General features: G+C 41.7%; 2 protein-coding genes and 2 pseudogenes across 2 annotated transcripts; 3 read left to right on the top strand and 1 right to left on the bottom strand.

Moving 5' to 3' along the window:
- Positions 1 to 3,660: 3,660 nt before the first annotated feature.
- On the top strand, positions 3,661 to 5,334 carry LOC127122845 (uncharacterized). Its single transcript, XM_051053122.1, has one exon. The coding sequence runs from the start codon at positions 3,661 to 3,663 to the stop codon at positions 5,332 to 5,334; it is 1,674 nt and encodes a 557-aa protein (XP_050909079.1).
- Positions 5,335 to 13,346: 8,012 nt separating this feature from the next.
- On the bottom strand, positions 13,347 to 16,373 carry LOC127122844 (receptor-like protein kinase ANXUR2; annotated as a pseudogene).
- Positions 16,374 to 16,459: 86 nt separating this feature from the next.
- Positions 16,460 to 17,283, top strand: LOC127122843 (KH domain-containing protein At4g18375-like; annotated as a pseudogene).
- LOC127122842 (G2/mitotic-specific cyclin S13-7) lies at positions 17,280 to 18,242 on the top strand. The gene has a single exon (XM_051053121.1). It carries the CDS (start codon positions 17,280 to 17,282, stop codon positions 18,240 to 18,242), a length of 963 nt encoding a protein of 320 aa, XP_050909078.1.
- The last annotated feature ends 3,098 nt before the right edge of the window (positions 18,243 to 21,340 follow it).

The raw sequence follows: 21,340 nt of genomic DNA, 5'->3' as shown, positions 1-21,340 counted from the left end.
CCATTGAGTACAACGGACGTGAGGGGTGCTAATACCTTCCCCTTGCGTAATCGACTCCCGAACCCTAATTTGGTTGCGACGACCATAATCATTGTCGTTTCGTCTTGGGTTTTATTGATATTTTCCCTTTCCTTTTTAGGAATAAATAAAGTTCGGTGACGACTCTGTTCAGTCCATCATTGCGAGCGTGCGATTGCGCTTCGCTAGTTCGTATTCCTATTTCCCGAGGTACGATAGATGGCGACTCTACTGGGGACGGTCTTTCCCTAAGTGAGTCAAGCCTAGTTAGGACGTTTGTGTGCCTTTGGTTGTTTAATTGTGTGGCTTTTCTTTATTTATCGCTTTTATTATCTTTATTCTTATATTGATATATTTGTTGTATATTGGTTCCAATGTGTTGGGTACTTGGATATTTGATTGCAAACCATGTGGGAAAGACTCTACACCCAAGTCTAGAGTGAAAAGACATAAGATAGGATGATGGTTGAGTAGTACAGACTCCCGAGGTGAATACTTTGTAAGAGTCGGTACGAGAACCTCACTTAGAGTTGATCCTTTTGTAAATATTGTCGCCCGAGGTGTATACCTCGTAAGCTTCGATGTTTCAAAGGGGTCCATGACTCTAAGAACCTTTTAGAACATTAAACCTTTGGCCAACTAGAAATGATGGTTGCGTAGTATGGATTCCCGAGGTGAATAATTCGTAAGAATCGATACGAGAACCTCGCCCAGAATAGATTCTCTAGATGGAGTTGACGATCGGAAAGTATTTTTTGTAAGCGTCAAACAGTCTTTTGAATCCATGACTCTGAGTACCCCGTCTAGAACCAAGTCGATGGTTGCGTAGTGCAGACTCCCGAGGTGAATACTTCGTAAGAGTCGGTACGAGAACCTCACCCAGAATAGATTCCCTTGATGGAGTTGACGACCGGAAAGTATTTTTCGTAAGCGTCAAACATTCTTGTGGATCAATGACTCTGGGGATCCTTTGTAACAAAGCCCTAAATCATACCCGGTGAGAACCCCGTTTTGGAAAGCAATCAAATTTATCCATACCTCGGACCTTTGAACCTGTACCCAAAAAAAAACATTGTATCCATCCATTCATTGCATACGCAAAAAAAGTAAAACTCTTAGTTTGTTTCGCATTGTTTCAGGAATCCAATACTTGTTAGCAAAATGAATCCTGAGAGAAGAAGCACTTTTCAGTTCAAATACAAGAACGTGGACCTTGCCAGCCTACAAAAGTTGAGTGCCAAAGTAACACCAATCAAACTCAATAGCTTTGTACAAGACTATGGAAGAATTCTGGACATCCTAAATGAGAAGATGAACATGATGACCGCAGTGACTATTGCTCAGTTCTATGATCCACCTCTACGTTGTTTCACGTTTTCTGACTTCCAATTGGCTCCTACCTTGGAAGAAGTTGAGAGGATTGTAGGCCGGAATCTGAGGGATCATAATCCATTTCCTAAGTTCGATGAAGATATTCCTCCCAAGAGGATAGCTTTAGCTTTGGGTCTGAAAGTTTCTGAAGTAGTAGATAATTGGGATGTGAAGGGAGCTTTCAATGGTTTTTCTAGGAAGTTCTTGGAAGATCAAGCTAAGAAGATGAAAAAAGAAGGGAATTGGGAAGCCTTCTATGTTGTGTTAGTCGTGTTGGTATATGGGATAGTTCTCTTCCCAAATATTGACCATTTTGTGGACCACCTGGCAGTGAGAATCTTCCTCTCTGGTAACCCTGTACCGTTCCTCCTGGCAGACCTCCACTATGCTCTCCACGATCGTCATGAGAAGAAGGGAGGAACCATCTTATGTTCTGCACAATTGTTGCATGTCTAGTTTAGATCCCATATTCCCGAATAAGGCCCTTTTGTCTTAGAGGAACTCAAGCCTTCCTAGAAGTTAGCTTCCCTCACCTCCAATCATGTTAAGTGGTATATCAGGGATTGGGAAACCGAGGATGTTATTGTCAGCATTGGAGACTTCCCCAATGTACCTTTGATAGGAACCAAGGGTTGCATCAACTATAACCCCGTGTTATCTCTGAGGCAACATGGTTACCCTATGAATGGCCCTCCAAAAGCTGAAGCTTTAGAGCCTTTCATCTTACACAGTGCTGAAGCAGATCATCCTATGGTGAAAAAGACCAAGAGGTCTTGGCAAGCAGTTATCAAAAAGGGTAAGGAGTTGGGTAAGAGAAATGTCATCGCTCAAGAGCCTTATACTTGTTGGGTTAGAGAGAGGGTTCAGATGGTTAAACTCCCTTTTCCATTTGATCCTTCTATCTATCCTTCGGTTCCTGAGCCAGAACCCATATTACCTGAAGATGTAGAGAAGCTCAATACCCGTATCAAGGAGTTGGAGTTGGAGAATGCTGACTTGAGAGTTAAGCTCGGCTGAGTCTCGATAGAGAATGGGAACTTGAAAGACGGTCAATAAAAGAAAGACAAAGAGCTTGAAATCTCCAACAAAAGAGCTAGGGAGTCTGAAGCAAGGAGGGAAAAATTCGGATAAGCGCTCTACAACACTAAATCTGTGTTCAAGTCAAAGGAGGAGTAGTTGGATAATGCTTTACTCCGAATTCAAAAACTCAACAAGACTCTGGAATTGACCCTTGAAATAAAAAGGGAAGCGCGACTGATTTCTGAGATTCGTACTCGTGAACTAGAGAATACCATTCAGAAATACAAGGATACTCTGGAACGCGAGAAGCTGAGGACTGAAGAGTCAGAAAGAGTTTGCACACGGCTGAAATATCATTTGGAACGAGCCGATGCTAGAATCCAGGCACTTGAAGGTGGGGATCAGGATGCTGCCTATATGATATTGCTAGGTGAATGCAGATATTGGAGAAACCTCTACAGGGACATAGAGGTGACCAAGGCTAAAGACTTGCGCATCATTCAAGACCTCCAAGGGCTTTACACTGAGTGGAAGGGTAAATTTCTGAGGCTGTCCGGATTTGCGAATTCTGTCATGCGAGAGCTACCTGAGAAACTGCAAGAAGCTGATTGGTGCATCTGTCCAGAGAACACCCAGCATCAAGTCTTTAATTTCATTAAGTTTTGTAAGGCAATGCTAGAAGGGCTGACTACCGACCTTGCTACGGTTCGGAAAGCCCATAAGCCATAAGCACGTTATTTGTATTTGAACTTTGCTATGAGATTAATGAAAATTCGCTTTTGAGATTCATTTTTATTGTGTTTCATTTCCTTATTATATTTGCAAACAAGTGTTGTGGAATTTTTGAAATGAATGACTGGAACTAACCAAGAGTTTTGCAAACAAGATGCATCCATACATGTATCATGCATTTTCCAAATAGAGTCTTACTCCGCCCTTTCTTCCTCCAGTTTCACGCTAAATTTTCAACACCAATACAATACTCACGCCCGAGCAAGACAGAGAATGGCTGAACAAGAGCAAGAGAGTTCCCGAATTAGAGCTGAATTGGACGAAATCAAGGGAGACATGTCCCAGATGCGAGAAATGCTACAAGCGTTAACCTTCAGGTTTGAGGTTCCGCAAGCGATCGTGATTTCAGAGACCACGGGCCCAGCAGTGGAAGTCCAACCTCAGAGGACATTACCCTCAACCCTTCCTCCATATGGGCTACCTTATGACTTCGTCCCCTGAGCGGAGGTAGTGCACGACATGGGGCAATCTATCCAACAAGTCGTGCCATTACAGGTTTACACCGACGCACGTCCAGTCATCCATACTGTGGTTCCACCAGCTGCCTATGCTAGGCATATTCCTCACTATGAAGATCAAAATCACATATATCAGATTGTCGACTTAACCGTTGCTGGTGACGAAGTAAGGTTTGAGGATTTCATAGAAGTAAAGGAGAACATGCAGCTCCTTGAGAAGAAGTTCCGAGATTTGGAAGGGGACCATGTCTTTGGATCTGCCGCCAAAGAGATGTGTCTTGTCTCCGGGTTGGTGATTCCGGCCAAATTCAAAACTCCAGACTTCGACAAATACAAGGGGCATACTTGTCCAAAGAGCTATCTTATCATGTATTACCGAAAAATGGTTGCACACGTGGAGGACGACAAGTTGATGATCCATTGCTTTCAAGATAGCTTGAGTGGGGCTCCTTCCAAGTGGTATTTGAGTCTGGATCAGAATAGGATCAGGTGTTTCCAAGACCTGTCAGACGCGTTCAAAAAACATTACAAATATAATATGGACATGGCGCCTGACAGAAGACAGTTGCAAAGCATGTTCCAGCATGACAACGAGTCCTTCAAGGAATATGCTCAGAGATGGAGGGAGTTGGCTTCTCAAGTTGAACCACCTCTGGCTGAAAAGGAATTGGCTGAACTGTTTATCGACACTGTCCAACCCCAATTCTACGAGAAGATGGTTGGAAGTGCTTCCTTGGGATTCTCCGAGCTTGTTGCTATAGGAGCTCGCGTTGAATATGGTGTAAGGAATGGCAAACTGGCGGCTGTAGCTGAAACTTCAAATGCCAATCAAAAGAAGTTCTCTGGAGGGTTTCCCAGAAAGAAGGAAGGGGAAACAAATGCGGTGACCGTTGGTCAAGGAAGAGCTCCTCCAAGAAGGAGACCACAACAATATTCACCACAGCAGTATGGTCAACAACCCTTTCCCTATCAGCAGCCCATGTATCCCGTCCAGTATGCTCCACAACCGTACGTGGCTGTTGTGACGCCTGCATTCAATCAACAGCCTGCTCAGGCTTATCAAGCGCCTCCAGTTTATCGACCAGCTCCAGTTCAACAACGTGTTGCGGCTCCTCCAACTTATCAACAAGAACCAGCAACTCCTATTTATCAACAGCCGAGAGCTCAAGCGCCAAGGCAAAATGCTCAAAACCAGAATAGGAGGCAAGGGGATAGGGTGACCTTCAATCCAATCCCAATGTCGTACACTGAGCTTTATCCCTCCTTGTTGCAAAAGGGTTTGGTGGTTCCCAGACCTATGGGACCTCCACCTGATCGTCTTCCTCCATGGTACAACCCTAATGCACATTGTCCTTTTCATGAAGGTGCCCCCGGGCATGACCTAGAGGGTTGTCACGCTCTGAAGCATAGGGTTCGTGAACTAATTGAAAGCAAGATCCTGTATTTTAAGGACATGGGACCAAATGTGAAGAACAATCCTCTTCCTCCCCATGGAAATCCTGCGGTAAATGCCATCGAAGACGCCTTTGTCGGTGTTACGGTTGATAAGGTGGATGATGTTAAGACTCCTTTGGCAGCATTCCGTGCCCGATTGGTGGAAGTTGGCCTGATCAATGTTAATCATGACAACTGTGAAGAGTGTGCCACACATCCAAGAGGGTGTCAGATGGTATGAGATAATATCCAAAACTTGATGGATAAGGGAGTGCTTCAAATCTCCAGCGTTGCAAAAAGCGAAGACGTGTTGGTAATTGAACCTTGCTTCAATCAACCTAAACCAATTGAAATCCCATATTACAGTGGTGGAGTGGTTCCGGCGAATAGTAAGTCATCGCCTGTTGAAATATGTATGCCCACACCTTTTCCATACGAGAGCACCAAGGTTGTGCCTTGGAAATATGAGTTTACCGCTGTGGACAAGGTAGTTGAAGGGAGTTCAGACACTGAAGTGACAGAAGCTGTAAGTGAAGACATCACCAATATTGCAGGGATGACCAGAATGACCCGTAGCGGTCGAATCTATACGCCTGAGTTCAATGTGACTCCTCAAGGGCCGGCCAAGGAATCAACAGTTGCAGCTCCTACTAAAGAACCCGAAGTGGTCCAATCGAGGATGCTGTTGAATTCTTGAAGTTAATCAAGAGAAGTGACTACAAGGTTATGGACCAGTTGCATCAAACACCATCTAAGATCTCTATTCTGTCTCTGTTGTTGAGCTCTCAAGCCCATAGGGAGGCTTTGTTGAAGGTGCTTGCCCAAGCTCATGTCACGCAAAGCATAACAGTAGACCAATTTGATGGGGTAGTTGAAAATATCACAGCTTGCAATACTTTAAGCTTTAGTGGAGAGGAATTACCTAAGGATGGACAAAATCATAATCGTGCTCTCCATAGTAAAATGCAAAGATGATGCTTTGGCAAGAGTCTTGGTCGACACTGGATCTTCTCTGAATGTTATGCCAAAGAGAACACTCACTAAGTTATCTTATCAAGGACCAGCTATGAAACCCAGTGCCTTGATAGTGAAAGCTTTTGATGGTTCCAGGAGAACCGTGATTGGAGAGGTTGAATTGCCCATATTAATTGGCCCTCACGTATTCCCAATTAATTTCCAAGTCATGGATATTAATCCAGCATATAGCTGCTTGCTAGGACGTCCTTGGATTCATGTTGCAGGGGCAGTCACCTCCACTTTACACCAAAAAATGAAGTTTGTGGTGGACAGTCAACTGATTATTATCTCTAGGGAGGAGGACTTTGTGGTCACTCACCTTTCATCCTTCAGATACATCGAGGCTGGTGAGGACGCTTTGGAAACTTCTTTCCAAGCTCTTGAGATAGCCAATGCCACTTTTGTGGAGATGAAGGACCCTGTTGGGAAAGCTTGTTCATCTTTCGCTTCTCTGAAAAGCGCGAAGTCTAGCATTGAAGGAGGAAACCCTGAAGGTTGGCGTCAACTTATTGATATTCGTGAGAAGCATGATCACTTTGGTCTGGGATATGTGCCTTCCGCTACGAGAGGAGCCCGAGTCCCTGCAAAGGACAACACCCGAAGCATCCAGGAAGTATTCCTTAGCACAGGATTCATCCATGGAGATCAAGTCAATGAAATTGGAGATAGCACCGAAAATGAAGATGAGCCATGTTTGGTTTATCGGTGTGAGACGGCTTTGAACAACTGGAAGGAGGTTGAGATCCCCGAATTTTTTCCTTTGTCAAAGTAATAATTGTTGTATTTTTCCTTTCAAATCCTTAGCTCTGCCCAAGGCTAATGGATCATGTTGTAGGGCCCCTTTTCATTTTCAAATAATCATTATCAATGAATGAAAGACATTTTGTTAAATTCTTATTATTCATTTACTTGGCTTTCTCTTAAGAAAATGGCAATCTTTTCAAAAAAAAAAATCATTTATGCATCTTTTATTTTTACTTTTCTAAAAGAAGTCAATCATTCAAACATGCAGAATAAATGATAACCCCATTGAATCCAATGACTTTACTACCTCTCATAACTTCGACTCCCCTATCTACCAAGCGGAAGAAGAGGGTGAGGAAGAATGTTACATCCCCGACGAATTGGCAAGACTGCTCGAGCACGAGTCCAAAGCCCTTCAGCCACATGAAGAACCGGTGGGAACAATCAACCTTGGCACAGAGGAAGAGAAGAAAGAAGTTAAAGTCGGCACCACGCTTGAAGCAAGTATCAAAGAGAGATTGGTTAAGCTGCTACAAGAATATGTGGATGTATTTGCATGGTCATACCAGGATATGCCAGGTTTGGACACCGACATTGTAGAGCACAAGTTTCCGCTTCAGCCAGATTGCCCGCCAGTAAAACAGAAACTCCGAAGAACAAGACCAGATATGGCTTTGAAGATTCGGGAAGAAGTCAAGCGACAATTTGACGCTGGTTTTCTTGCAGTGGCGAAGTACCCACAATGGGTAGCTAATATTGTACCTGTGCCTAAAAAGGATGGTAAGGTGAGGATGTGTGTTGACTATAGGGATTTGAACAAAGCTAGTCCAAAGGACGATTTCCCTCTACCGCACATTAATACTCTGGTAGACAACACTGCAAGTTTTGTTGTATTCTCCTTTATGGATGGTTTTTCGGGATACAATCAAATCAAGATGGCTCTAGATGACATGGAGAAGACCACTTTTATCACCCCTTGGGGCACGTTTTGCTACAAGGTAATACCTTTCAGTCTCAAAAATGTCGGGGCAACTTACCAAAGAGCTATGGTCACTCTTTTCCATGATATGATGCACAAGGAGATAGAGGTTTATGTTGACGACATGATCGCTAAGTCTCAAAATGAAGAAGATCATATGAACCATCTAAAGAAGCTGTTTGAACGCCTCAGAAAGTTTAGATTACGGTTAAACCCTACAAAATGCACATTCGGTGTTCGTTCAGGGAAGTTGCTTGGTTTCATCGTTAGTCAACGAGGAATTGAGGTGGACCCTGACAAGGTCCGAGCTATACAAGAAATGCCTGCTCCACGCACCGAGCGAGAGGTTAGAGGTTTCCTTGGACGTTTGAATTACATCTCAAGGTTTATCTCACATATGACGTCCACGTGTGAGTCTATCTTCAAATTGCTTCGAAAAGATCAAGTTGTTGAATGGAATTCTGATTGTCAAAGTGCTTTTGAGAAGATTCGTTAATACTTGCAAGAGCCTCCTATTTTGGTTCCACATGTCCAAGGAAAGCCATTAATCATGTATATGACTGTGCTTGAAGGATCAATGGGATGCGTGTTGGGACAACATGACGAAACTGGTCGGAAAGAACATGTTATTTACTATCTGAGTAAAAAATTTACCGATTGTGAAAGTCGATATTCGCTTTTGGATAAAACTTGTTGCGCGCTGGCATGGGCCGCTCGTCGTTTGAGGCAGTACATGATTTGCCATACTACTTTGTTGATCTCGAAAATGAATCCAATAAAGTACATCTTTGAGAAACCTTCCTTGACTGGAAGACTTGCCCGTTGGCAGATGCTCTTGTCAGAGTACGACATCCAGTACGTAACCCAGAAAGCAATCAAGGGAAGTGTTTTAGCAGAGTATCTTGCTCACCAACCAGTTGAAGACTATCAGGCTTTGAAGTTTGATTTCCCCGATGAGGATATAATGGTGATAAAGGATTGTGAGATCCCAGGCCCAAATGAAGGACCAGAACTAGGATCTCGATGGAAGCTCGCGTTCGATGGTTCCTCCAATTACATTGGTCATGGTGTGGGAGCTGTTTTGATGAATCCAAATGGTGGCTTTACCCCTTTCACAGCAAGGTTGTGCTTTGATTGTACGAATAATGTCGCAGAGTATGAAGCTTGTATCCTTGGTCTTGAAGCCGCAATTGATCTCCGAATCAAGATCCTTGAGGTGTATGGAGATTCAGCTTTGGTGATCTATCAAGTCAAAGGAGAATGGGCGACCCGTGATACGAAGCTAATCCCGTATCGTGCTCATGTTGTGAAGATGATAGAATACTTTGATGATATCACTTTCCATCACATCCCAAGAGTAGAAAATCAAGTGGCTGACGCTTTGGCAACATTAGCATCAATGTACCAAGTCAGATTCCATAATGAAGCTCCACTTATTCGAATCGAGCAAAGAGATGAGCCTGCTTATTGTAAATTGATTGAAGAAGAAACTGATGGTAAACCATGGTTTCATGACATCAAGCGATATCTTTTAAGTCAAGAGTATCCAGAAGATGCTACATTGTTGGATAAGAAAACTCTGAGGAGGTTATCGTCTAAATTCTTTTTGAGCAATGATGTGCTTTGCAAGAGAAACCATGACATGGTTATGCTCAGATGCGTGGATAGACACGAAGCAGACATGTTAATCAAGGAGATTCATGAAGGATCCTTTGGAACCCATGCTAATGGACATGACATGGCCAAGAAAATTTTGAGAGCTGACTATTATTGGTTGACCATGGAGTCCGATTGTTTCAGCTATGCCAGAAAATGTCATAAGTGTCAAATTTATGCGGACAAAGTGCATGTACCGCCAACACTTTTGAATGTTTTAACATCGCCTTGGCCTTTCTCAATGTGGGCCATTGACATGATTGGTGCTATAGAGCCTAAAGCTTCCAATGGTCACCGCTTCATCCTGGTTGCCATTGATTACTTTACTAAATGGGTAGAGGCTGCTTCCTACACCAATGTGACGAGACATATGGTTGCTCGCTTTATCAAGAAGGAGATTGTTTCCCGCTATGGAATCCCAAACAAGATCATTACAGACAACAATTCAAACTTGAACAACAAGACAATGACAGAATTATGTGAGAGTTTCAACATTGACCACCATAATTCTTCTCCATACCGTCCAAAGATGAACGGTGCTGTTGAAGCCGCCAATAAAAATATCAAGAAAATTCTGCAAAAAATGGTGAAAACTTATAAGGATTGGCACGAGATGCTACCCTTTGCTTTGCATGGATATCGGACCTCAGTCCGCACTTCAACAGGGGTAACCCCATTCTCCTTAGTGTATGGGATGGACGCAGTTCTCCCAGTCGAAGTAGAGATACCTTCCACGAGGATATTGATGGAGGCCAAGTTGGATGAAGTGGAATGGATCCAGAACAACTATGATCAACTTAACCTCATTGATGAGAAGCGTATGACCGCTCTGTGCCATGGACAATTGTACCAGCAATGAATCAAGAAAGCGTTTGACAAAAGGTTCGTCCTCGAGAGTTCAAGGAATGAGATCTCGTGCTTAGGAAGATCTTGCCAATACATAAAGATTCACGTGGGAAGTGGACTCCCAAATATGAAGGCCCAAACGTTGTAAAAACAGCATACTCTGGAGGTGCCCTATTTCTCACAACTATGGATGGCGAAGAGCTCATTCACCCTGTGAACTTTGATGCAGTCAAAAGATACTATGCCTAACAAATCCCGGTGGACTGAAAACCCGAAAGGGCAGTCCAGGCAAAAGCTAGGGATAAAAAAAATGATAGCTCGCTAAGTTGAAAACCTGAAAAGGCGACTTAGGCAAAAAAGAGCGCCCCGGTGGATTGAAAACCCGAGAGGGCGATCCAGGAAAAAGTTTGGGACAAGAGGCATGGACTGCATCAGTTTGTCACTAATTAACACAGAAAAGCTAAAAGTGGAAGATCAACTTGACTGCTCCCTTCAGAAGCGAGGTTTTGTGGAGTCATTGTTACTAGGGATAGTTAGTCATTGCGATTCAATGTAAACCTTTCCCTATTGCCATTTTCAAATGTGTAACATTCCATGGAGCTACACCATTTGTGTGCTACCATTCTTGAATAAATACAAGTTTGCCTATCAAATTCTATCATTTGCTGTTTTTCTCTGATTTTCTTTGTTATGCAAAATGTCATTTATTTGTTAATAATGAAATTTTGAACTCAAAAAGAATTTTTCAACATATTGAGAAACACAATTTTGCTTTGACATGTGGAAATATTAAAAGGAAATCTTTTGTCTTTCCCCGCAAGTCTCAAGTTGCAAGACTTCCCTTGGATGATCAACATACATCTCCAGAGAGCTTAAAGTTATTATTCTCTGAAAGGATTACTGGGGCAGTTGTAACTTTTCAGCTTGATGGATCCTCCTTTGATGCATTTTTACTCACTCCTTCGATTGAGTTATTGGTGTTGAGGATTCAGTACCTCCATAAAATTTTCCCTAATTTTTAGTCTGTATATTGTCAGCATTTGCATATCATGATCATTCATACATCATGCATATAAGCAAAAGCCAAATCATGCATAGCCCGAAGTGCTTCGCGCTCATTTACATAATCTCAGGTCTCGTTGTTGATTGTATCCCTTGACCTCTAAGACCAGTTGTTACTGGCATCGTCTGTTAAGTCTGGTTGTCACCAGTGTCTTTGACCAAATCCAGTTGTAACTGGTATCCTTTAAAGTTTGGTTGTAACCAGCATTTGTTTTAAGCCCAATTACTATTGGCATCGTCTATTCAGATCCAGTTGTAACTGGTATCTCTTTAAATCTGGTTGTCACCAGCGTTTTCTGTCAAGTCCAATTGTTATTGGCATAATCTGTTAAGTCCAGTTGTAATTGGCGTTCGAATGTTAAATTCCAGTTGTAACTGGTATCTTTTAAAAGTCTGGTTGTCACCAGCATCTTGTCTCAAATCCAATCATATTTGGTACCTCAAGCACAATTGTAACTGGCACTTTGATAAAATCCATTTGTAAATGGTACGATAAATCTGGTTGTAACCAGAATTATCTGCAAGTCCAATTATTATTGGCATCATCTGCTAAGTCCAGTTGTAACTGGCACTCAAATGCTAAAATCCAGTTGTAACTGGTATCTCTTTAAAGCTTGGTTGTCACCGACGTCTTATCTTAAATCCAATTGTAATTGGTATCCCCAATCAGAGTTGTAACTAACACTATATTAAATCCATTTGTAAATGGTATGATGAGTCTGGTTATCACCATTCTTGTTTGTAAGTCCAATTGTCATTGGCATTGTCTGTTAAGTCTAGTTGTAACTGGCGCACATCTGTCAGATCCAGTTGTAACTGGTATCATTTTAAAGTCTGGTTGTTACCAGTATTTGTCAAATCCAGTTGTAACTAGTATCATTTTAAAGTCTGGTTGTTACCAGCATCTGTCAAATCCAGTTGTAACTGGTATCATTTTAAAGTCTGGTTGTCACCAGCATCTGTCAAATCCAGTTGTAACTGGTATCATTTTAAAGTCTGGTTGTCACCAGCATCTGTCAAATCCAGTTGTAACTGGTATCATTTTAAAGTCTAGTTGTCACCAGCGTCTGTCAAATCTAGTTGTAACTGGTATCCTTTTAAAGTCTGGTTGTCACTAGCATCTGTCAAATCCATTTGTAAATGGTATCTTTATGTCTGGTCGTCACCAGCACCCTTGAAGTCTAAGTGTATCTAGAACTTCCTGGAAAGTGGTCCTTTTGACTCTTTCATTGACAGTAATTTCCAGAATATTTGATCGGATGATTTTCTTGTAAGAAATCTCCAAATTTGTCAAGAATGTTCAAGTCGTCATCAGGTCATGTATGAACTTGTTGATACACTCTCTTTGATTTTTCTGATGTTGTTATGTCATGTCTGAACTTTCTGTCAGAACATCTTGATATTCCCCAGCATTGTCAGGTCATGTATGAACCTGCTGTTGAGCTTTTATTCCAGTATTACCAGGTCATGTCTGAACCTATTTTTGAAGAATCTTTCTCTTTGATTATTCCAGTGTCGTCAAGTCATGTATGAACTTTGTGGAAATTTTCTAAAAATATTCAAGTCATTAGTAAGTCATGTGTGAACTTACTGTCGAAATCTCTTGTACTCCAAGTGTCATTTGTCAATTTTCGCCTTGAGTACTCCCATGTTGTGTGTCTGACTCTCCAGCAGGATTGTTATCCCCAGTGGTTTGTTTTTACCATTTGTCTGTCTTCATGTGGACCATCAGCATTCCCCACAGATTTGTCTGTCTAGTAGCATCTCCGTATCCCTAACAGATAAATTCAGAAATAAAGTCTTTCACCCATGCATATCATATCATAGCATTTTCATTTTTCAGGTTCAAAATCTGGGTCTCCATGGTATTTAACCATCCCCCACTGCGATCCGATGAAAAGTGTTGTTTCATTTTCCTCTGGTGGAGGACGTTTAAATAGGGGCAACTGTCATACCCCGATTTTGGCCCTAAAAATTTTTCCCCACCAATCACTCGTTTGCATTCTTTCTTCATGACCATTCCATCTGGTCATGATACTATCCAAAAAAAAACATTTGTTGTTGGACTCGCTACCACGACCAGTCCATGTTTGTCTTTTGGGTTTTGTTTCTTGATTTTTGGTATAAGATGATTAATCTCCTTAGCCATGCGAGATTTGAAAACTCTTTCATTTGTTAGAATCAAGTGAACCTCATGTTTCATCTTCCGTTCCAATTTCATCGAGGTGATTATTCATCTGTCAGTTGTCTTATTACCAGTTTTCACCCCCCTTTCGAGTAAATCATGTGTCAAGTGCAAAATATTTTATTTTGGGTCATCATGCATATTCATTTTCTCATTCATTCATAATTCAAAGAAATTCCATACATATTTCTTCATTCACATTTATATTCTCCATTTCACATTCAAGATTCTACATTTCATATTCAAAATTTTCATTCATATTTCTTCATTACATTGGAAATTTTTCATTCATATTCAAAAGTTTCCACATACTCATTCATAGTTCGATTACTCCGTTCATTCATTCAATCATAATCATCCATGTACATGGCATATGAATAAAGAACTTCATCACGTGAATATTGGAAGGTTTAAGGTACAAGAGGACGAGTTTGGTTATGCCACGATGTTATCTATTTTCATTCACATAAACGTTATAATCATTACAAGTCATAAGCTTATAGATTTACAAAGTGGGAATTTGGACCAATCTCAATTCACCCAAACCCCAATAACCAGGGACTCATCAAAACTTTTGGTTGCTTGCTTTATCTCTTGTAAGGAAAAATATTGACACAGACCTTGAGCCATGGCAGCGAGGTTTGCACTAGCAATGCTCTTCCCAGACATGGATTTACTGGCATTTATGTGTGAGTTTTCGTATATGGGAAGCCAACTTGTGTTTGTGGATGACCCTAGAACTCTCTTCTTCTTGTTGAAGACAGTAATGCAGATTGCCGCCATAAAAGCAAAACCTGCAGCAGCTCATGCAGCTCCACCAATGACGGTTGTCCTGTTATATCCTTCGTGTGTTTGGAAACATCTTTCCTCCGCTTGGTCTTCTAGGAGCATGTCTGAAGGCTGAGGATTGGGGCCAGACAAGTCTATGTCATTGAGCTTGAATATCTCCACCCCATTGAGTATGGCATCATAGAACTCTGGCTTTGTCTCAGGTGTTGGTCTTGTGCAAGCCAAAGTTTTTCATCCACTTCACCGTCTTGGACATGTATCACATAGTCCTTATAAGTCGACACGCCTTTACCTCCTGTCCACCCAATAACATCAGCTTGAGGCTCTGCCGTTTGGTTGTTGATAAGTATATTGAAAACAATCTCGTTCACCTTGGAATAATAATATTCATAGAAATGCAACCTCACGAGGTACATGGAATTTGGATCAACTTGGAAAATCCACGTGAGTTTGTATTCTATGTTCGCGTTCTTATCATTTCCCATTGATCTTGACATTGAGTAGACAGTTTCAGGAGCAATGTATTGTGGCATAGTCTGGTAGTTGATTTGAACATCCTTGGTAGCTTTGTTGGTGACACCTGCGGATGCACCATACAGATAAGGCGTGTCGTCGTACCACATACTAGAAAGGCCAGAATCTTGGGCTGGAGACACATACTTCCCACCAACGTTTAATCTAAACATGGTTTGCAAGCTCATGCTTTTGACTTCTACTTTTATTTCAACATACCCTACCAATGCAGCAGAGTCAAACAATTCAGGAATCGGAATCAATTGAATGCCATTGACGAAAGCAAAAGCACCTTTTTGCTTGTCAGAAGGTTTAAAGGTAAAAGTCAAAGTATCTGAATTCAAAGGAGCAAGGGAATACTCTCTGTCAATATAAGCCAGTGAGAGGGCTCCACAAGTGATGTAAGCACTGAAATTGCTGAGGAGGGTAATCCTATTAGCAGCCACAGAGAAATATGAATCAGAAGGGCTGAAACTGCCATAAAGAGAGCAAGCTGCTAAGGATCTTGATCCTAGTTCTAAAGTGAAAACGCGGCGTCTGGTGTTGATGATGTTGTGAGATCTTTAAGTTGCATTTGGATTTCTCATATTCACGCCGATCACCACATTGGGTTGGCTAGGATTCTCGCTCTCCGTCGTGATTTGTTGAGAGGAATTCATCACAAACCGGTGCTTGTTGTAGGACCAAGGAAACTCAAGAGATATTTAGATGCATAACAAAGACAGGAAACTCTTCTGGAACAGTTGGTAGAATCCTCTTCTAGATGGAAGACATTGGCATAACCATTTAGGACCAACAAGTATGTTGCTATTAGAAACCTAAGAAAGTACAAAAATGTGATCTTTAGTAAAAACATAACCATTTTTTTCAAACTTTGAAAATTCAAAATCAAATCAAATTCATCTCAAACAAAAACATAGTGTGTGTTTGTGTCTTCATCGCCATCACAATCTTATGTTATGTTCTTTTTCCGTTGAGTAGTCACAAACAACACCAATTCCACAAGCTGCATTCCAAGACCTGCCTCATTTCCAAACATAGAAAAAGAATAACAGCAGTGGTTCTCAGGCACAGCCAAACCAGTCCCAGTTGTCACGCCTGCTATACCGTTGATTTCGCGACAATAGATGACAAAGCGTTGGCGTCGAAGCTGAAGATTGATTCTGCGTGCAGCAAAATGAAGAACCTCACTTCCCAAACCGAAGCGTGAAGAGAGGTTATTGAAGGGCAGTTTGAAGATTGGAGAATTCTGTTCGGTTTCGGTTCGTGAGTGTTGAAGATTGTGGACGAAGGTTCAGTTGGATGTCATGGTCGGTTATGAGTCGTTGGCCATTTTCGGAATTCTGGTGGATCATTGGTTTGATACCGTCGTAAGAGCCTGAGCATCAATGATTTGGATCTCCCGGCTTCTATTGAATGCACACCTCTGAAGCCTGGTCAAAGCACCAACTAGAGTAGGATTATGAGAACTGGCGGCGGCTACAATCATTGTCACAAATACCAATGAACCAGTTTCAACAGCAGCAACAGTAGCGAAAAAAACCGTTACTGTCAAGCATTCCAACAAGACATATCATGGTTGTGATGATTGTTATCTTAAGAAAACCACTGAGTCGGTATCCTTGCAAACTCTTAGCTGGAAAAGTGTCGGTTCGCAAGACAGCAAGCCCCCTAAAACACAGGGAACACTATTAAACGTATGAGGCAAACTAGTGGTGCTCGTATTAAGGTTGATGATTCCAAGGCTCGTCTTGATGATTGCTTAATCACTATAACTGCAACAGAATCTTCAAGTGATCTAAAATCCATAGCTGTGGAAGTCGTTCTACTGCTGCAAGAAAAGATAAATGATGAAGATGATACGCCGGCATATCCGACTCTTAGTTTTATCTAAAGTGATAAGGTGTATTATAGGGAGAAGTGGTTCAATCATAAATAAAATTCGGAAGAGAGCTAAGGATGATATTCAAACCTCAAGAAGTAATAAGCCCAAATATGCAGATGACAATGACGAGCTTGTTGAGATGGTAGGTAAAGTTGATTGTGTGAGAGATGCTCTAATTCAGTTAGTCTCGATACTAAGGGAGGATGTATTGAGAAAACAGGACATTGACCAAAAACCTCTCATAGGTTCCGAATCCTTGTATGCAGGAAGTTCTGTTCTTTCAGCACCATCTATGTTACCTTCTGTTCCTGCTACTGCACTAGCTTATGGTTAGAGGACTGGAAGTGCAACTGGAACTGGACTGGGCATGCACTCTTCTAACAGCCGTTACGGATATGATTCTTACTCGATGCCAGACAATGGTTATGGATCTATGTCTTCATATGCTACCAAGATGTATGAAGGACATAGTTTGCCTCCCCTGTCAACATCTGAGATGTTTGTTCAAGCATGACAGCAGATCCTCATGCTAATGAGCCTAAGCGCATCACAAGAAACCAATTAGCTGCTATTGCTCAAGCAGCAGAGAAGAACAAGATGGAACAAGCTCCGAAACCTGCTGAACATGAAGTTATTGTCATCAGTTCTGATGAAGAAGCTGAAGTGAAAGACAAAAGGCCACTTAAAGGGAGAAAGTTAAGAGACAGATCTAAGATAAATGTCAGGACATTTAGCTCTGTGCTTTCAGCTAGAAGCAAGGCTACTGGTAGAAGTGTGCCAAATGATTTGGTAATGAGCATTGATGCAACTGACAAAGACAATGAATTGGCTGCAACTGAGTATATTGATGATATTTACAAGTTTTACAAACTCAGTGAAGGTGATTGTCCTGTACATGATTACATGGTTTCACAGCCGTATATAAATGCTAAGATGAGAGAGATTCTTATTGATTGGTTGATTGAAGTTCATCGAAAATTTAAACTCATGCCAGAAACTTTCTATCTGACTCTTAACATAGTTGACCGATTCTTGTCCATGAAGGTTGTTCCTAGAAAGGAACTTCAGCTTGTTGGCATAAGCTCAATGCTTATTGCATCTAAGTATGAAGAGATATGGGCACCAGAGGTTACAGATTTTGTATGCATATCAGACAATGCCTATGTTAGAGAACAGGTTTTGGTTATGGAGAAAACAATCCTGGGAAACCTGGAATGGTATTTAACAGTTCCTACTCCTTATGTCTTTCTGGTTCGATACATCAAAGCCTCCACTCCTTCTGATAAACAGATGGGAAATATGGTGAATTTCCTAGATGAACTTTCTATGATGCATTATGTTACCGTATCATCGTATAGTCCTTCGATGATTGGTGCTTCTGCTGTTTATGCGGCAAGATGCACCACTCGATCCAGAAATATTGAGGCGGGAGGAGTGCGTGCTGTTTGCAATAGCTCATGCAAACCAATTTGATTCACTGCTAACTTTTCTTGACAAGCTGTCCGACTTTTCTCGGTTTAAGACACTAAAAATAAATCTGCACTGTTGTCTGCTAAATCATCTAACAGACCTTGTGAAAGTATATTCAAGCTCCAGGCTTGAGAAGCTATTTGGCGATGTGGGTTATCACTTGTCTTCATTGAATTCATACAAAGAGTATGACACCTAAAAAATGCTTGTTGCGCCTTTCATGCTGGAAGGGTCTCTATGAGTGCCTAAATGAAGTTTCTGTGGACACTTCGAGCCACATATCACATGCTGAGAAATGCATGGAGGTTCTATTTACCTTATTACCAGTTGTGAAATCTTCTGGCAGTGTAATGTCAGAAGACACAAGTTCTGTAGAGGAATGGTCTGAGGCTGTAAGATGCTTATGGAAGGCTCCACAGGGTTGGGTATTGGATTTCCTGAAGGTTTCGCAAGAGGAGTTTGTTCAGAGTTCATGCAAATCTTTTGAATTCCAAAAGAAGGTTCATGCTAAAATCAAGACTGTTAAAACCGGTTCTCTTCCTCTAATTGAACTAGGAAAAATGAAATCTTACATATTGTCGCTCCCCGAGGATTTCCCAAATCCAGGTACAAACGCGAAAAGAGGCGGCGAGGAGAAAAAAGAGTAGAGTCGCCAGCTATGTACTTTTATCCCAAGAGAAGGGAAAGGTAGTACTGCATAACCGAAAGGGAACGGATAAAACAAAGTCTCGAACTAAAGAAAACTGAGTAAGGGGGCCGGTTACGTGAAGGGAAGGTTATCGCACCCCTTCACGTTTGTGGTACTCTACAGGATCCATGTTTGCTAATTATGTCTAAAGTGTGTGTAAAAAAGTCCTATATGTGATGCGAAAGAGAGAAAATCAAAGTAGGGAAAATAAAGAGTTATTGCTCGCACAGGCCCTACCCTGCTGCATACGTATCTCATGAAGGATTGCGAATCAGGGCATCGTAGCTCGGCTAACCTATTTTTGTTTGTTTTGTGTTTTTTAGATGAACGACGTTACTACGCAATCTACCGGATGCTCGACCTTTGGAGACTTACTCGCCTGTAGTAGAAGGAGTTAACGTGTTCTTAGGAGAAGAAAAATCAATGAGTTTGTTTGTGTTTTAGGAATGCTCATGCGAAAAGGAAGTCCTAGACGAAGGAACCGTGCTACCTTAATTGACATGCAGACGAGAGACTATACGAAGCCTAGCAATCCTATGGGGAGACGATCACACCACAAAAAAAAACATATAGCATAGAGTAAACACACCAACAAGGGGGCTCAAACATACATGGGTAGGGCTTTAGTCAAGAGGGGTCATATCAACCTCGACAAACAAGCCATGGAAAGGTAATCAAATGGGCTCTTAACCACTGACATTGAACGTCAGGGTAAGCAGATCAAAAGGGTAATGAGGGTAAGACCTCATAGCTTTTAACCCTGGACAGGATGAGCTTATGACAAAGCGTGGGGATTCTGAAAGATGGAACCCTCTCCATTGACTGACCGGACAAAAGATCTTGGGCTTTTGTTCTGAAGTATCGACACGTAATGTGAGCATATCGAACGACATACTGAATAATGGGGGATTGACTACTAATCCCTTTTATCCGTCAATTGCCTCTTCATGGAGGTCCTTAGTACTGGTGCCTCTTCTTGGAGGTCTTTGGGCACAAAAGTAAACACACAAAAACATTGCCTCCTATCGAGGTCTTCCAGCTAAGAAAGCGGTAAAATGCGGGAAAGATGTAAAAGGGATCAAAAGATCTACCACACGGATAAAGATCCGAAGTAACAACAACTAAAGAAACAAGATACCCAGAGACCTCTCAAGCTGGCACCATCAAAGAAAGCAAGTCAGCAAAGTAATCAGAATAAATCTCCCAAATGGTATCCCACAAATAAAGTGGAATACCAAGTAAGCTATCTCTTCCGGAGTCATATGAGCCCTCACAAAAACTCAACAAACAAGTTATAATAACAAGATGGGGTGCAATCAAGAGTTGCATAAAAGAAACATAACAACAACAGTGTCAGGTAAACAGTGCACGGATGCAATAGAAAACATGTCACAACAAAACACAAAACAGATTAGAGAGCAAATAGAAAAAAAAGCTACTGTCATCATCGCTACTGCTTCGCTTAGCGAGATGCTAGCGAAGCTTCGCTACATGTTCGCTTAGCGAGGTGCTAGCGAATGCCTGCGGGTTCAAGGTTCTTCCTTGATAATAGTCCGATTTCATGAACCCCAAACCCTATGGTATCCATCTCAGAAGCGAAGTGATTAAACATTCAAGGCATTGTTCTACACATTCATATACATCTAAACCCACATGCAAAACCTAACTATAACCACTCTCCCGGATTACCCATAATACCTCATGCTTCAGGAATTTCAGATTGAGAACGTAAAGTAATGGGAATAAGGCAAACTTGATTGGAGAGATCGAATGAAATTGAATTGCACGGTTGGGTTTGCAATGCAACGGCTAGGGTTTGTATGCGATGGAAGTGATAAGTGCGTGAGTCAGAGTGAAAAGTCTCAGAGTCCGAGTGAATTTGTTTGGAGGCTGCTGCAGATTCGTTCTCTTCAGTCTCTGGAGGTTGCTCTGAAATAGTTAGAATTGGGTTTTGTTCCAATGAAATTAGAATTTATACTCTGATTTTTTGTGGCTTTGTGGGCTCAAAATGAGGGCAACTCAAGCCCATGACTTTCTGTTATATTTTTTTATTTTTAAAACGCGTGGGCTTCGCCTAGCGAAGAATTTGCTCACCTAGCAAGCATGACAGCTCAGGAAGTTCTTATGGGCGCAGGTGACTCTGGTGGCCTTTCTTGGGACTCGCTAGGCGAACCATTATGCTCGCCTAGCGAGCATGACAGCTCAGGAACAGACTTTTGCCCCTTCAAGATGAACGTTTGGATGATGAATAAACCCCATTTGAACATGTTGGAAGTATCTCAAGTCATTCCCTAGCCATTTGACCTTCAGTTGACCACCGTTGACTTTTGACTTCACAGTTGAACTTTGAACTGGACTGAGCCCATTAAGCTTGATCCTTTAAAGAAAACCTCTAGTTGATGCACAATCTCCT

The sequence above is a fragment of the Lathyrus oleraceus genome, chromosome 2 (assembly GCF_024323335.1).
Source record: "Lathyrus oleraceus cultivar Zhongwan6 chromosome 2, CAAS_Psat_ZW6_1.0, whole genome shotgun sequence".
NCBI lineage: Eukaryota > Viridiplantae > Streptophyta > Magnoliopsida > Fabales > Fabaceae > Lathyrus > Lathyrus oleraceus.
The sequence above is the reverse complement of the archived record's forward strand: the minus strand, read 5'-3'. Positions and strand labels throughout refer to the sequence as shown.

Excerpts from the sequence above, each read along its gene's own strand:
- LOC127122842 (XM_051053121.1), top strand. The coding sequence starts at position 17,280 with ATGACAGCAGATCCTCATGCTAATGAGCCTAAGCGCATCACAAGAAAC.
- LOC127122845 (XM_051053122.1), top strand. The coding sequence starts at position 3,661 with ATGGGGCAATCTATCCAACAAGTCGTGCCATTACAGGTTTACACCGAC.